At 33.7% G+C, this 16,387-nt stretch overlaps 1 protein-coding gene across 1 annotated transcript; it reads left to right on the top strand.

Annotated features, from left to right (window-relative positions):
* The first annotated feature begins 304 nt into the window (after positions 1-304).
* On the top strand, positions 305-9,942 carry LOC142338594 (putative CDP-diacylglycerol--glycerol-3-phosphate 3-phosphatidyltransferase). The gene is made up of 3 exons (XM_075388416.1): positions 305-1,156; positions 1,496-1,841; positions 9,512-9,942. The coding sequence occupies exons 1-3, from the start codon at positions 479-481 to the stop codon at positions 9,847-9,849; spliced, it is 1,362 nt and encodes a 453-aa protein (XP_075244531.1). The 5' UTR covers positions 305-478; the 3' UTR covers positions 9,850-9,942.
* The last annotated feature ends 6,445 nt before the right edge of the window (positions 9,943-16,387 follow it).

Genomic DNA, 16,387 nt, shown 5'->3' on the forward strand with positions numbered 1-16,387 from the left:
GCACTTTAAAACTTAAGTTTAATTTGAATTTGTTCAAGGTCAAAGGAACTCATATGACCAGTAAAGGTCCCTAATAAGAGGATTCTGCGGAATGAATTTTAACAAGCTTTATTAATTTATCGCTGAATGTTTTTTACCTAGTTTCTTGAGCGGCGTCGATTTTTTCAATTTAGATCTGTATCTGTTTCTATCTCTATTATATGGCACGCAGGTCTATTCTTTCGCAGCTTTTCCGGCAATCTGCCGGCTATGTTGTTAAATATATCTGAAGCTTTTTTTTAATATTCAAGCAAATTATAAAGAAATGTAAAAACAATTAATTTTTAAGATTGAATGTTACCGAAACACAAAAGCCTTGTAACTACTTGTGTACCACAGCTCAATTTATTTTGGCGGCAATATAGAAAAAGTTTACCAAGAGTCAAGGGTAAAATAATCGTGATCGAAAACATTTGTTACAATTTTGTTTCTAAAAGTTATGAAGTTTGGTGACTATGTCTTCGAAATCAATGCCAACAACGTCGAGGTGTTACAATCACCGGGCGAGTACTACAATGCAATTTTATCAAATATAGAAGCCGCGAGAAGTCGGATTGCGTTGTCCTCTCTGTACCTTGGCACGGAACCGAAAAGCGAAATGATTCCCAGAATGATTGGTCAGAAACAAAAAGAAAACAGTTCTTTGATAGTTGACTTACTTTTTGATTACAACCGATCGATGAGGTTGAAGCAAACTACCGAGATGTTAGCAAATTATATCAACCTAAATGTTGCGAACTGTTATTTATATCATTCATCATACCTCAACAGACATAAGAAATCTTTAGCACCGAAACGCTGGAACGAAATATTTGGTGTCCTGCATATCAAGTCATATATTTTTGACGATGTTTGCATTTTATCGGGTGCTAATTTGAGCGAAGAATATTTCGACAACCGTCAAGATCGCTATGTTGTTATCCGAAATCAAAAACTATGCGACTTTATGCATGAGTTGATCAGAACTATTCAGCAGTTTTCTTTTCGTTTGAATCAAGATGGGTCAACATCGCTTAAATCAACGATTTCGTTGCCATGGAAACAGCCACAACGGTTCAGAAGGCAGAGCTCAGTCATCCTCAGGAAATATATGGACGAAACGGAGTTCAATAGAAAAGTTGGTATTTTTTCGGTGCATTACTCTCGTTTTTGTTCCACTATTTGGGTCATATGAAAATTTTTCTCATGAGAACTTTGGCTCGTTGAAATCTAATAATCGAAAAAAAATGTAAATACATTTGAACGCATTGTAAGAGATTCTTTAACCAGGGCGGGCGTCAAGATTAGAACGATGGGTTTGCTATGCGATGTCAATCCATCATTGAAGTCAGCATTGAAGATATTTTTCATAGTTATCAATTTCCTGTTTTCTCTTTCAATGCGTTTACGAGCTATTTTTCTGAGCTTAGTCACCACTTTCTTTTTTGTATCTTTGAATTTTTTTTACTGTTTCTAGAACCAAAAAACTGACGAACATGAATTCAGTTCTGACACAACAATTGAGGCTTTTCTGCAAGCTCCTGAGCAGAAGATTGACACTTACTCTCGAAGCATTGAACCTTTTATGGAATCTATTCTGCCCTCAGAGAAACTTTACGTTGCTTCCGGTTATTTCAACCTCTCCAATAGTCTTACCAATGCAATGTTGGCATGCAAAGCTAAAAGTGTAGATATTTTGGCGTGTTCCAGAGAGTGCAATGGGTTCAAAACGGCGAAGGGGCCTGCCGGATATGTACCCGATATGTACGAGTGTGTGTTGCATAAGTTTGTGCAAAGGCTCGAGGAGCGAAAATCGAAAAAATGTAAGTATGTACTTACTCTCAAACAAAGTTCTTAAATTATTTGGGCCGTGCTGGTCTGCGCGATTTTTTGTTTGTTGATTTTGCATCTGGTTGATTTGATTTTTCGTACGGTTTTTCAAAAGCGGATAAAAATTTTAGTTCTTTGTCCTTGAACATTTAGCCTGTTCTTACAAAGAGTTTTAAAAAAACAAATGGGAGAAGTTTATGTCAGGATCTCTTTTTAATCCTGTCAAACGAATTATGTGACAATTAGTAATTGCTGTCGAACGAAGTCTGAAGCAATTACTGTTAATGTGCTGGTCTTTTTCATGCAAAATTTTCGCTTCACCGTTTTGACATTTACGCCCTTGACTTTTTTGTTTCGCGTGATTTAAATCTCGCTCTCGTTTACCAGTGTCAGCTGCTAAGCTCAAGTGGTGGAAGTTCAGTACTAAAAATCAAATGAAAAGTGCGCCGAAATTGGAGTATTTTTTTTTACTTTAAATTTTAGTGGTAATAGTGGTATATAATAACGTCTAATGACGTCATCGGAAGACCCTTATTGATTTTAGATACTCCTCAAACCAAAGCAGGGATAATCCGGTTACGCCCGGAGGGCATCAAGCTCTCTTAGAGCCTTTCAGCTTACTCGACTCTAATTATGCGATTCGCCGAAACTGTTTTGATGACTTAAATTTATGATATTAAGGGCGGCTTCACAGATAAAATTAATATCTTGAAAAATATTAGAAAAAGGGATTTTGAAGTTTTTATTTCAATATTATGGAGTTGCTTTTGTTTACTTTTGTCCTGGGCTATTACTGCACTGCAACAGTTTTGATATTTTTTTTCAAAATAAAGTTAAGGTGAAACCTTTAACTTTATTTTGAAAAACATATCATAACCGTTGCAGTGCAGTATTAGCCCAGGACAAAAGTAAACAAAAGCAACTCAATATTATTGAAATAAAAACTTCAAAATCCCTTCTTCTAATATTTTTCAAGATATCAATTTTTATCTGTGAAGCAGCCCTTAATACCATAAATTTATGTCATCAAAACAGTTTCGTTGTGATGCTTTAGAAATTAATAGGCTACATATTGTTTTTTTGGCTTCCTATTGCCTTCTTTTGGTTTTTTGCCTTCTTTTCGATATTATTGGCGTTCTCTTAGTTTCGTTACAAGTCAAAGATTTTGAATTGTATTGGGGTGATGTCTTTTTTCACGACTCGAAGAGGAGTATTGGTGATTGGGTCTTTTTTCATCGAGGAGTGTATTCAAAACAGGATGTAAAATCCAATGCCGCACGTGAAAACTAATTGTTTAGGTCCAGCGGCTGAACGAATTGAAGAGAAGAGTGGTTTTCAGTTCATGCTGCATTGAAAGAGCGAGAAAAGTAGGCGTGAAAGTTTTTGAAGAGCGAGCGACAACTTATGATTACGTGCAGCTTTTTTGAAGCAGTTTTTTTTTATTTTCAACTTTGATTTTTCGGGTAAAGTGGCTGGTCTAAAACATGTTAACAAGTAAATGTTTGTTTGAGGTTTTTTGACCATGTTAATCATTCAATCATGAATTTATATGCAATCTGGGGCTATTTTTATGACTTCGACGGTTTGGACTTTTTTTGGACGGCTTTTGTACTATTCATGTTTTTTTTTGTGTCCGCGGGATAGTTATTTTGCTTGAACGTAGCATTCATGTGGTTTTCATACTATTTTAATATTGTTTTTATCACTTGAAGTTCGTTTCAGTTGAAGAAAACAGTCTCAATTTTAAGTTCTAATTTTTTTGTTTTAAGATTTTTTTCAGCAATTACTATTTTTGCCTTTCAGACTACTTTTGCATCTGAAATTTTTAAATTTCGGCTGGTTTTAGGGTTATTGTTTCTAAGTGAACGCTATTAAAGGTTGGATAGTTTATGTTATTATAAAATAAAATTTTAATTTCTTTAGTATTTTGTATTTTTTACTTCTTTCTCAGGTTTAAAGTGCTGTCCAATGTGTTTGGGTGTCGTGTGGTTTCTGAACGAATAAGCAGACTGCTTTTTACAGTGCTTTCAAAAAATGCGTTGAGGCTCTGCATTTTTTATGGAATATTAAATGATTTATCAGGTTTCTTTTGTCCTTCAGTTTTTTTGCTTGGTTTTCTCGTTTTTGGGCATTTGTTACTTGTTATGTTTTTGTATCTTCCCTCAAGTTCTCAGCCCGCTAATATAGTGGCCATAATTTTTTTCGTCGATTAGAAATGTGTTTTGCTTTACCTTAGTTCACAGCTTGTCCTACATTATACCTGGAATCTTTTTGTGTTCTCTAGGCTGTTTTCATTCTTCGTTCATTCTGGTCCACAGTGCTTTTAAGCAGCAGGTGCTCAGAAAAACAATCTAGAATCAACAGAATCAGTATTGAAAACACAAAGTCACAAACAACGGATAAAACCATAACTTAGATTTAGATGCCGCTACTTTACTTTTGTTATTATAAATTTTAGCTATCTCTAATGCTTATGGCTATTGTTACTAGTCTGTGTCGCCGCGCCAAGGATCAGGAATTTGTCTTACTACAGAAGGGCATCAACATAGTTCGCACTTCATGTTTTTGTACAAAAAATAGTTTTAGTTTTATATTGATGTCAATCGGGTTTATGTTAATCATTGGCGGCTAATTTTCAGCAATCTTTCCAGGGGTATTTTTTTCCAATATATGCATTTTTTAGAATTGCATCTCTTTAAAAATTGCCAAGAATGTTTTTTAAAAAATTTCTTTTCCTTTCCAATTTGTTGTTTGTTTTTTTCTTTCAAAGTATGGTGAAGTAAGTAGTTTTTCTAGTCTAGTTGGTGGTTGCCTAGGGCAGACAATAAGTTCTACTTCGAGTCGATTCCAGAGTCTTTCGGCTATGTTTTAAGATCGGTTCACACATTTTCATGATTTTTGATGTCAAATTGGAGTGATGATGTTTTGGTCATTCCGAAACAGGAAGTGGAGCGAAAAATCGTAGTGAGAAATAGGCTTTGAACTGAAATTCTCTTTCTCGCTGTTGTTTTTTGTGCACATGCGGAAATTTTATTTTATTCGTTTTTTCGATTTTTTGTTCGGATTTTTAATTGTTTTACCAATCCATTCTTTTTTTGTTTGGTCAAGGAAAATTCTTTGAACTGTTTCAGGACTTGTACTGCTATGTTTTTGATTTCGTCAACAGCGTTTTTGTTACAAACGTATAACCTTACAGCCACTTCAAATCTGTTTTTTGATCATTCGTTCATTCAATTTCAACTAAATTGCGGGCGTGACGGCATTTTTAAATCTTGGTGTAGTGCTTCTTGTTCATTCGCGTGGATTCAGTCACACGTGATTTACCTCACTTTCAAAAATGACTTCCTCACTCTGAATTGTACTTTTCTTTACTTAAATTCAAAGAGATTAAGGTCAAATGAGTGTGTGTCACTCTAACTGAAGGGTATTTAAGGGCAGCTAATAGAAGCAGCAATATGTTAACGATTCTTATGTTTTATCTTTTGAATTAGTGTTTTTTGTCAACTTAAATTTAGTTTGCCCTGGAATCTGATATTTTGATGAAGAAATCATTTTTAGTTCAACTCAAACTATGCATGACTTGATTTTTCAACCTATTAGCATGTAACACGTTTTTCAATATGTTTTAAGCAAATTGTAATAAGTTATTGGTATTTTCACTGATTATATTAATCGTTCTCAGTATTTCAGTGGTCCCTAATATTTCAATTGCTTTCTTGTCATTTTCCTGACAATAACCTCAACTAGCTGATAAAACTATTGCAAAGTCGGAACCATAAGAGATTTCGAATATTATTAGACGGATGTCTCCTCTCAATGTATGTTCCAGAAAAAGAATGCGAATAAAGATATTTTGAAACAAGAAAGCTCAGGTTTTTACATCAAAGCAGAAACAGGTCAACAGATTTTCTCATATTAATTGGTAGGCATACGATTCAATAAACAGTTCAATTTTTTTAAGATAATTGTTCTTTATTCTGGGAGCCTTTTTTCGGCATTGTTTATTTCTCCTATTTTGCTTAATATTTGGTCCATTTTAGACAGTCGTTTTGTATTGTTCTGGGGCTGAGCTCTACTAAAAATCTTATGAAAATTTTACTTTGAAAAAGCATTACTTTGAAAAATATTTCAGTTTCTATCTGATTGCTATCTGTGCCAGTTTTTGAGGTACATCCACCCAGTGCTTTCTTTATTTAAACGTTTGCTAGCAACACGTCCTCCAATACTGTTTTCAATTTTTAAACGTATGGTTTAATTTTTGCTATTTTTGAGTATTTGAATAAATGACGCTCGATTACTCAAAGATTCTTCTAGTTTCTGAACAATTACTTTATAATTAGTTTTCTAACTACTTTTTCTAATGTACTGAATGTCCGTGCAATTTAAAAGTTCTCGTAAACAGTATAGCGTCTGGAAGACTTTTTAAGAAAAACTTGTTCATGTTGCAATTTTGTACTTTTGAAAATCTTCATTAAAGCGAGGTGCAATTAACGCTAAGAACAACTGACATTTCTGTAAATGTTATGGAAAAATGATGAGTGCTTGTAACTGCTTTTGTAAAGGACATAATCAAAATTTTAGACGTGGTGCTTTTTCAATTTGATTGGGTTTGCTGCTGTTCAAGATGGGGTAATATAGTATAAGATTTTTTTTGGTTCATGTCAATTTTCTTTGGATTTTTTAATAGCCGCCCTCATCTTCTCAGCCGGCTATTATAGCGCTCCTATTTTTTTTACAATTCAAAGAATTTGAATTGTATTGGTGCGCTGTGTTTTTTTAAGATGTGTTCACACATTTTTCAATGACTCTGATCTTTCAAAACGGGATAAACAGGTAAAGCCCAGCGGTTATTAAGTTTCATTAGAGGCCCAAAGTGGGCTTTAGTAGTCCTTCAAGTGCTTATAGTGGTGTAGCCGCTGGAATGGCCTTAATTTAAGCTTAAAAGGTCATTTTTAGGAGTTTTTGGGCTCAAAATGGTGCAATTCTTCAGGTTTTTCGTGATTTTTGAGGTTTTTTGTTTAATTAGTCTTAGTTTGAAGTGTTTAAAAGCTGATGAAGGCCTTTTGCGAGACAAAATTGATTGTTATGACCATTTTATGAGCTATATGTATTGGTACTACAAACACAAACACGCAAAATGACACTAATTTTTGCAATTTTTTTAAGGTTTTTCTGAAACTTTTTTTGAGTTTTTTAGCCCTAGGTGTGAAGAAACCTCCTCTAGGGTTTGATAAAGGGTTTGATGATAGATTACTGCATAGTTCCTAGTGGTAATGGAATGGTTTTCAACTTTTTGCCATCTTGAATTTTAGCCTTTTTTGACAGAACTCGCAATTTTTTCCATATTTTTTGACACGTATTTTTATTATTCAAGTTGTTTGAGTCCCAGGGGCCAGAAATCCTCATCAGGGGTTGGATAATAAGTTACAGAAAAATTGTTAGTTGCCATGGAATAGGTTTCAACTTATGAATATCACAAATTTTTGCAATTTTTTTTGACAAAATTCGCATTTTTCAGGTTTTTGAAAATTTTCATTTTCGTCAAAATTTTCAGCTTTTCCAGCTTCAGGGACCAGGCAATCTCCTTTGAGGTTTGTTTATGGGGCATAGTTTCTAGTAACAATGGAATGGTTTTTAACATTTTAACATCTCGAATTTTAGCCTTTTTTTGATGAAATCTGCAATTTAATGTTTCCTAAAGTTTTGTCAGTTTTTGATTTTCGTTCATTCTCAAGTGCGAGAGAACATATTCCACGTTCTGATAGAAAGTTACTGCTTGGTTTTTAGTATCAATGGATTTGTTTTCAACAATTTAACCTTTCGAGTTTTTTGAAGTTTTTTGATAAAATTTGCAATTTTTTCAAAGTTTTTTCAAAACAATTGTATTTTATTTTTTCTTTCCTCAGTAGCCAGGTAACCTCATCGAGTGTTTGATAGGATGTTTTTAAATAGTTGCTAGGGTTAATTGAACGGTTTGCAACGTTTTATTAGAACAAATTTATATTTTTTGAAATTTGAAATTTTGAAAATTATTGCCTATCGATCTGAGCCAATGAGTTTTTTAAAGCTTGGTGTTGGGTAACTGGATAGCCTCTAGAGACACAGAAATGATTCTGAAGATATTTTGATCAGGATGTTCAACAACATTTCCTTATAATTTGCAATTGATTTCTTTCTTAAATTTTTTGGTCATTTTCGAGTTAATCGACCTTCAAGTGCCAATGAATATTTTTCAGGTCTTGCGGATATAATACTGGACCGATTTCAGAAACAAAAATTGGTTTTGAACATATTTTTGAAATAGGTATTTATAAAGGGAAAAAAATTTGCCCTAGGTTTAAAAGCTTCAAGAGGTTTAGCAATGAGGATATTTTTGTTTAGTTTTGATTCCTTTAGTTTCTCAAATTTTTGATGATTTTGTTTCTGGCTGGCATTGTTCAATTGATCTGCTGATCAGGTAGAGTACCTCTTAGTTTTTCATTCAACTCTTTGAATTGTATTTCAGGACTTGTCCTGCTATGTTTTTTACTTCGTCGAATAAAAAAATGTTTCGCTTTACCTCATTTTGCCGATTTTTCAACCTTTTGCGTGAAATCTTTTCGACTTCCCTAGGCTAGTTTCTCGCTTCTCTCGTTCTGCTAAAAGTGATTTTGAACATCAGTTGCTCAGCAAAGCAATTCAAAATGAACAGAGTCAGTATAAAAAATTGAAGTCAGAAGTAGAAACGGGATAAACCCATAAAGCCCAATTTTAGATGCCCGCTATTTGAACATCGTTCCTATAAGTCTTAGTTACCATCTCTAATGCTTATTGGTATTGATAGTAACCCTGTAGCCCCTCTCTAAGAAACAGAAGTATGTTCAACTACGAAATGCCATCAAAATAAATCGGACTTAAAAAATGTTTTTGTACAAAAAATCTTTTTTTTTTCAATATCTTCTATTCTTTCAATCATCATGCTTATTGGAATCAACGGCGGCTATTTTCCGGCAATCTGCCGGGTATGTTTGACAATTTTGTTCAGTTTTTGAGATCATATCAATAATGTTGCGGAAATTTGATATTGCGTTTCTTTCAGATTTATATTTGCCATCTTTGTTGTTACTACGGATTATTTCTTTTTAAATCTGTTACACGTAAATAAAATACTCATCTGTTATATGCTTGAAATTTATGAATCAAACACTATTTTACCCAAATTCTGAGAATTACTGACTCACGCAAATTTTGCTGGACAGTTGGCATGGTTGCTGTGATGACGAGATAGGCATACCAATTAAATTTTTCATTGATTAATGGAAAACATGGACATACAAAGGTCTTTACAATGCAATGAACAGTATGCTTTCATTAATCAATAATGCATGTCGGAACATTCTGTGCCACGCAAAGAGACTTGATACTGAGCTGGTATTTTGAACTATCACTATTTCGTTTTGCCCCAGATTCGTTTTGAAAATTAATTCGATTCGTTCTTTCCAACTCTTAATGCGAAGGCTATTAGTCAGGTCTATAAGCAACTATAATATATTCTCAATAATGATCTCAACTCTTAAATTGGTCCTAGTAATAATCAAATAATATGAGAAAATTTGTCAAGGACAGAAAAATTTATTCTACAGTCAAATAAAGTTTCGGTATGTGCAGTTGCATTATGTTATAGGTGATTTCTCCATCTACGAGTACTACCGTCAAAAGTGGACATACCATGCCAAAGGAATGTGGATTTTCTCACCACTGCCACAAGAAGCCAAAAATCAGAATCAGAACACTCTTCGTTGCACGTCTACTTTGATTGGATCCGCTAACTTCGGAATGCGATCTCAGTTCCGAGATTTGGAATTACAATTTCTGATCAGAACAAAAAATGAACAGTTGCAATTGAAATTGGATCAAGAGAGGATCAATTTGTTCAATTTTGGACGCATGTTTGAATCGCGAAATGTGAAATATCCTTTGTTCATGCCTATGCTGTCAAGAATGATCAAATCGTTTTTCTAATCAAAGATATGATTAAATAAGATATGAAATTATACATTTGTATATGACATTCTTTGTATTTTGTCATTTGACAACTTGAAGTTTTATGTTGAATAGTGTCTTATTCGGTGTTATGATATTGACCATAGTTACCGTATAACAATGACCAAGATAACCTCAGTACTGTTGTGCCGATGCACGAAAACGCACCGAGCGGAAGTTTGTTCTGATTGTTTTTACAACTCTTCACTAATTTAAGGATTAAAAATATGAGCTTAACCTAAATGTTGATCAAAGATTAAGATTAAAAATGCATAAATTTTGTATTTAGACTTACTGAATTAAAATATCTATCCAAATAACTCTCCCATACTTTTTTGCGTTTCTTCTGTTGTAAAGAGGAATGAAAAGATTTTGGTGCATTTCGGGACCTTATTTGACATCGCAAGATTGTTAAAGATGACCCTTTCCTTCTAACTGTTTAAAATGTTACCGAAATTTGAACTAGTTTAGACAAAATCGACACCGATTGAGTAAATCTACTAATCATTAAAGTCAATTCAAGACTACTATTGAAAAAGTACAACTCTGCATTTTGGCATTTAGCATAATTGAGAATTGACGCCTCTTATATTTTTTGGAAAAAATAGAGGGCTCTAAAAGGACTATTGGTGTTACACAGGTTTTACGAATCGAAGAGGACTATTGGTATTCTGCGGGTTTTTGTTTAGCCAAGGCAAGTTTGTGAACTTTTGTTTTCCAACATTGACTTCTCTTTTAGAACGTTGACTTCAGTTTTCGAATATTGGACTTCAACAGTAGCATAGTTACTATTACATAGTAGTTAGAAACTGCTCCTAATACTCAATATCAAAAAGCAGTTTATATATATATATATATATATATATATATAATTTTAGCAGTTTTCTGCCCGTAACAGTCCCCCTGCCTATCGAAACTACAGACCCCCTCTGCCTCACCTCTGCCGGCTATGTTTGTCAGCTGAAGCAAGTTTGCCATGACTTGAATTTTGACTTCTATCTGTTCAACGATTTTCCTCCGTTTTTGAACTTTGACTTCTTTATTCGAACCCTGGACTTTAACAGTAGCTTTTCTCTAAGGTATAGTGATTAGGAACTGCTGCTAATATTCAAGTTGAAGAGCTCGTTCGATTTTTGATCCAATGTAATTTTGTCTTACACTCCTCCGTTGCTTCCTTTCAAACACCCTACCTCTCCCTTGCCGACCTACGCCTGCCCCTGCACTACCTACGTACCACCCCCCCCCCCACACACACACACCCGTGCGTACTAAAAATGTCTTACTTTGTTTTTTGTTTTTTATATTTTTGAATTAGGTAGTTAAGTTTCGCTCTCATTGACAAGTGTCAGCTGCTAAACTGAAGCGGCGGCAGTTCACTAAAAGTCAAATGAAAGTTCGGCGAATTTAGTGTATTTTTTCACTTTGATTTTAAGTAGTGGTTATAGTGGTATATAATGGCCTCTAATGACGTCATGAAGCGAGCTCCCATTAGTCGTTCAAGTGCCATCTTTCCGACTTTAGCTGATTTTCGATTATCTGTATAATGTTCCATTAATAAATAATATTTCAAAGAAGAGTATTTGTTTAAGTTAATTTACGTTTAAAAGAGCGCCAAATCAATCGATTAAGGAGATAATCCAGGACAAGTTTCAAAAAGCTGACAAGAGAGTAGTAGGTTTTGCATGATATCTGTTGATCAAAGATAGCCCGTTGAAGATAAACGTATTTAGCAAGAATTTTGCAAGATATTCGAAGAGATTCCAATCTTCTGCCATCCGATCTCGATTAGGCTAATAATCTAGAATATCTAGCAAGGTTTTGCCTAAGGATATTTATTCTCGACGGGATTAATCTTTGATTAAGGGATACCTCTCAAGACTTATCTTGCCAGCTTTTGAAACTCCCCTCGATAGTCTCCACTTCCTTTAGATCTAGTATTTTGGCGTATCTATTTTGCTCACAAATTAACCTTTAAACAATTACCCTTGTTTACGGGACTCGATTAGTTTTTAAAGTACATTGTCTTGTTCAAAAAGAACGTTACTATTATCTCTTGCAGTAAAAACGTTGAACAAGAGTTGGCTCCTTATCACAAGTAATCAAAACGAAAAAACTTGTAGCTTTTAGAGACGTAATTATCTCTGACTGGCCTCACTAAACCATGGCTAGCAACTGACGAAGCCAACCGCCCGACGGTCGTTTGAAAGCAATTAACCCAACTATAGTCGGTTATGTTTGTATTTTTTTTAAAATTGCTCTCAAGTGAATTTTGAAGTAATTGTTGTAGTTATATCTGTTTTTGAAACAAGGTGAACTTTTGAAACCAAGTTTGCTTATCGTGACATTTGGGTTTAGACTCGAAGAGAAGTATTTGAGCGTTTTTTGCTGTAAGTTTCTGTAGTCAAATTGATACAGGAAGTAATGCGTCAAAAAGTTGTTTTATTGTTATTATCAGATTGAAAAAGTGGAGTAATAGCTCGTTCTGAGAGAAGGATTTGTTGAGGGGTGAAAAAATTGAAGTTCAGTTTTTGCTCGTTTGATTGTTTAAGCAGTATTTTTGGTCTTGACTAATTTAGTTTCCCTTAAAATTTTTCCGCGGATTTTTCTGAAAAAATTACCTTTTTATAAACACATTTTTGGTTTTTTGCTTTTTACAAGTAGATTTACTACTGGTCGGACATATTATATCAAGTTTATGATTGTTCCGCTTTTTCTTAGCAATTCCTGAATTCAGGATTTTTTTGTATTTATTAGGATTACAGTTTGTAATAATTTTTTATTGTTACTCAATGCTTCTATATGATTGTTCTCTTCAGTTTTCTTGATTGTCTAAGACAATTTTTACTTCAAATTTGTTCCTCATTTTTGGGGTTAATGTTTGTTCCTCATTTTCGGTTTTGGAACAATATGGAAAAGCACAGAGAACCTCCTTCTTTTTTGTAGAAGTTAAAAAAACAGGTATTGAAGCATTTTTCTAATCGTTCGAGAACGTGGAGTCTAATTCCAGCAAGTCCCTTTTTCAGTTTTTTTTTTCATTTTAGCGAATTTGTTATTGTTTTTGTCGAAAATTTTCCCAACTGTTTGAATGCGGCAATCAGGTTAAATTGATATAGGTTTTTTATATTTCTTCTCTATATTTTGAACATCATCAGTAATGTTTCCTCTCTAAATAGACTATCTAAAAATTTTTGCTGTATCCTGGTTATTATTAATTATTTTGTTTCGGAGTTGGTAGCAATTATATTAGTCCTGTGGTCTTTTTTCTGTGATTTGTCGCTTGACCGATTTTTCATTTAACCTCTGTCCTCTCAAAACGGGATAAAGAGGTAGCGCCCAGAGGGCATTAATTTCTCCCCGGTGGAAAACCCCCATCATTGCCCCCATCAACACCCCCCCCCCAAGCTGCGCTGACCTCACGTCCCTTCAATTAAGCTTACGCTAGCCTCACTGAACCGTACCTAACTACTGACGAAAGCAACCGCTCGCCGGTTGTTTAAGAGCCCGACTTTAGTTGGTCATATTTTAGTTATTATCAACGTTGCAAACAATAAATTAAAACTTGTTACAAACTTTTAATCTTTCTTTTCTTTTATTTCTTTCTTTTGTCTAATTTATTGTTAAGCAACTTTAGCTTTTTTGTGTTATTTTAGTAGACGCTAGTTTTTGCCAAAGCTAGTGTTTTTTTGGGCAAGAATGATTTCATGTGTTTTATCGGTCGAGCGTAATTCGAACCGGATGCAATTAGTCAATGGTGGCCGTGATCATAATCATATGGTGGCCGTGATCATAAATAAAAACTCATAATCATAGAGAAAAAAGTGGTTTCTGTTATTATCTTTTGAACGAAATCTGAAGGAAATATTGTAAACGTTGTAAAGGCTTTTGTCTATTATATGGAAAATTTCTGTTGGACCGTTTTTTGTGTTTTTGTTCTGGATTAATGTTTGAATTTCGCTGTTTAAGGGACATTTTTCAAGCTTGATTTCCTTGTTTTTGCTTGATCTAGTTTGCTCTAATTTGGAAATTAAGTCTACGAAAACAAAAGCCATTGAAAGATAGGTAATTGCAAGGAAGGGCTTGATAGCCGAGTGGTTAATGCTTCAGTCGAGCACGTCGGAGGTTGGGGATTGGAACCCAACCTCCATATTTGTAATTTTTGACCTCATTAATACTTATTTAGGCTACAGCCCCTCTGAAATGAATAGCCAGGATCGCCTGTTGTTTGAAAGCATTTTTTCAGACGTTATCGTTAGTCGTTTTATTGTCAAATATTCTGAGAGATTTTTCATAATCTTCTGTTAGTAGCATATTTTTATTTCAAGTCGAAGTTTTTTAAATGCAAGTACTGTTGTTTGTATAAAACATTCCGGTAATTTTTGTCATGTTCATATGCTTTGGTGCAATTATTGGACGTTTGAATACAATTGAACGCTATTTATTGATACTTTGTTGCTTTTTGATGCGTTTTTTATTTTTGTTTTTTTTTTCAGAACAAGTTGTAGTTTTCTGGCCAGAATTTGGTTCTCTTGTTTCATTTGCCCAAATCAGTTGGACTCATGATGTTAACAAAAACGTTTGACCACAATTAGGTCCCCTTTTGACGCGTAATTTTTGTTTATAATTTTTAAAAATAGTTTTTTAATTAATAGCTGCAAGGGGGTGGTTGAGCTGTTATTGGCCTTCTCATGGTTTTTACAATCCACAGAGTTGGGGTTGTATTGATGCGGTGCCCAGTATTTTGTACGTTGTGATGGCACATTTTTTCGATGGCTTTTAAAATGAATAAACATGTGACGGCCAGTGGGCATTAAGTTTAATTAGAGTAGTCGTTCAAGTACTTAAAGTACATAGTATCCTGGAGTTGCTCGGAAGTCCTAAATTCAAGATGGAAAGGTGGTTTTTGAGCCCAAAATTGTGCAGTTCTTCTTTTCGCACATTTTTATGTTAAATCGATGTTCAACTGACGATTGTTTAATTCCCTGGAGCTCTTCTGTGATGTACATTTTCTTTTTATGTATGTTTCTTGAGGTATGGATTAGTATTTTTCACTTAAACAGTAAACTCAAAATTTTTGAATTTTTTGGAATATTATTATTTGGGTCTTCAACTATTGTTTGAGTAGGGGCCAATCAAACATTTTAATGGCTTACCCTCGAGTTATTAAGTAGATCTTAGCTGCACAAAATTGGTTTTCAGGATATTTGCGTCAAGAACTTCGCCGACCTTTTATTAATTTTTTCTATTTTTTTTTTCAAATCTTTAAACATTGTCAGTTTTTGATTCCTGTTATCAATAGATTTCCAACCAGTTTTCTTCTAAACTACAGGTTGTTTATTTAGAGGGTTCTGCAATCAATGAGTTCGTTCTGAAGTCTTATCTGTCAAAAAATATGACTATTTAGCTACCATTTTTACTATTTTACTATTTTTTACATAAATAAGTTTTTATTTATGTTTAATAGCTGCGTCAGCATTTCCAGGCGGCTATTATTGCGCTTCTACATTTTTACTATTCAAAAAATTTTAATTGTATTGGGGCGCTGTCTTTTTTTATGAGCTGTTCACACATTTTCATGATTTTTGAAGTAAAATTGGAGTAGTGATTTTGGTCATGCCGAAACAGGAAATGGAGCGAAAAAGCGAGTGGTTTTGCGGCGTGATTTTTTTCGCTCTAATTTTGAAGTAGTGAGAAAACGGTGTTTGAACAAAAATTCGGTTTCTCGGTAGTGGTTTTTTTTGTTCACATGCGGCAATTTCACTCTGATTTTTACTGTTTTTCGATTTTTTGGATCGTATTTTTTTTCTAAATGGTTTTCCCATTCCATTCACAGCTCATTCTAGGCCTAGTTTTTTGTTTGAATTAATTTTTCATTTCTCGCTAGTGGTTTTTTTGTTCACATGCGGCGATTCGACATTGATTTTCTGTATTTTTTTAGTTTTTTCTGATTTTTTTTAAAAATGGTTTTCTTAATTCACTCACGAATAATTTAAAGCAACTAATAGAAGCAGAAATAAATTATACAGATTCGTAATCAAAATATAACATCTCTAATTCATTTAATTTTCTTTTTTCAGTATGTTTTTCTATCTTTTTGAGACTGCAGATTGCAAATCTATGGCGGCTATTTTCTTGCAATCTGCCAGCTAAGTTTTTCGTTTTAAAAGTTATTCTTTAGGTGTTTTATTTAATCAGTTTAGTTGACTAAATTTAGTATTTTTGACAAATTTTGTTAATGTACTGAATTTTGATAAGTTTTCAACTAATTTTTGGATGTTTTGAAGATTTTTTAAGTTTTATAGTCTGTTAACGATTTTTGTTGACAGTTATCGTTAGCTATTTATTGGTATTTCCATAGGGTTCAAACTTTGACAATTTTAGGCGCTATTGGCAATGTTTTGCACATTATAGTCTTCTGATTTATATTTTCTAATTTATTTTAGTTTTTTAATTTATATTTTCAGTCTTTCTCTTTTCATAAATCTTTTCCATAGATTTCGCCCACTTTAGAGGGATTTGT

The sequence above is a fragment of the Convolutriloba macropyga genome, chromosome 4 (genome assembly GCF_964194025.1).
Source record: "Convolutriloba macropyga chromosome 4, txConMacr16.3, whole genome shotgun sequence".
NCBI lineage: Eukaryota > Metazoa > Xenacoelomorpha > Acoela > Convolutidae > Convolutriloba > Convolutriloba macropyga.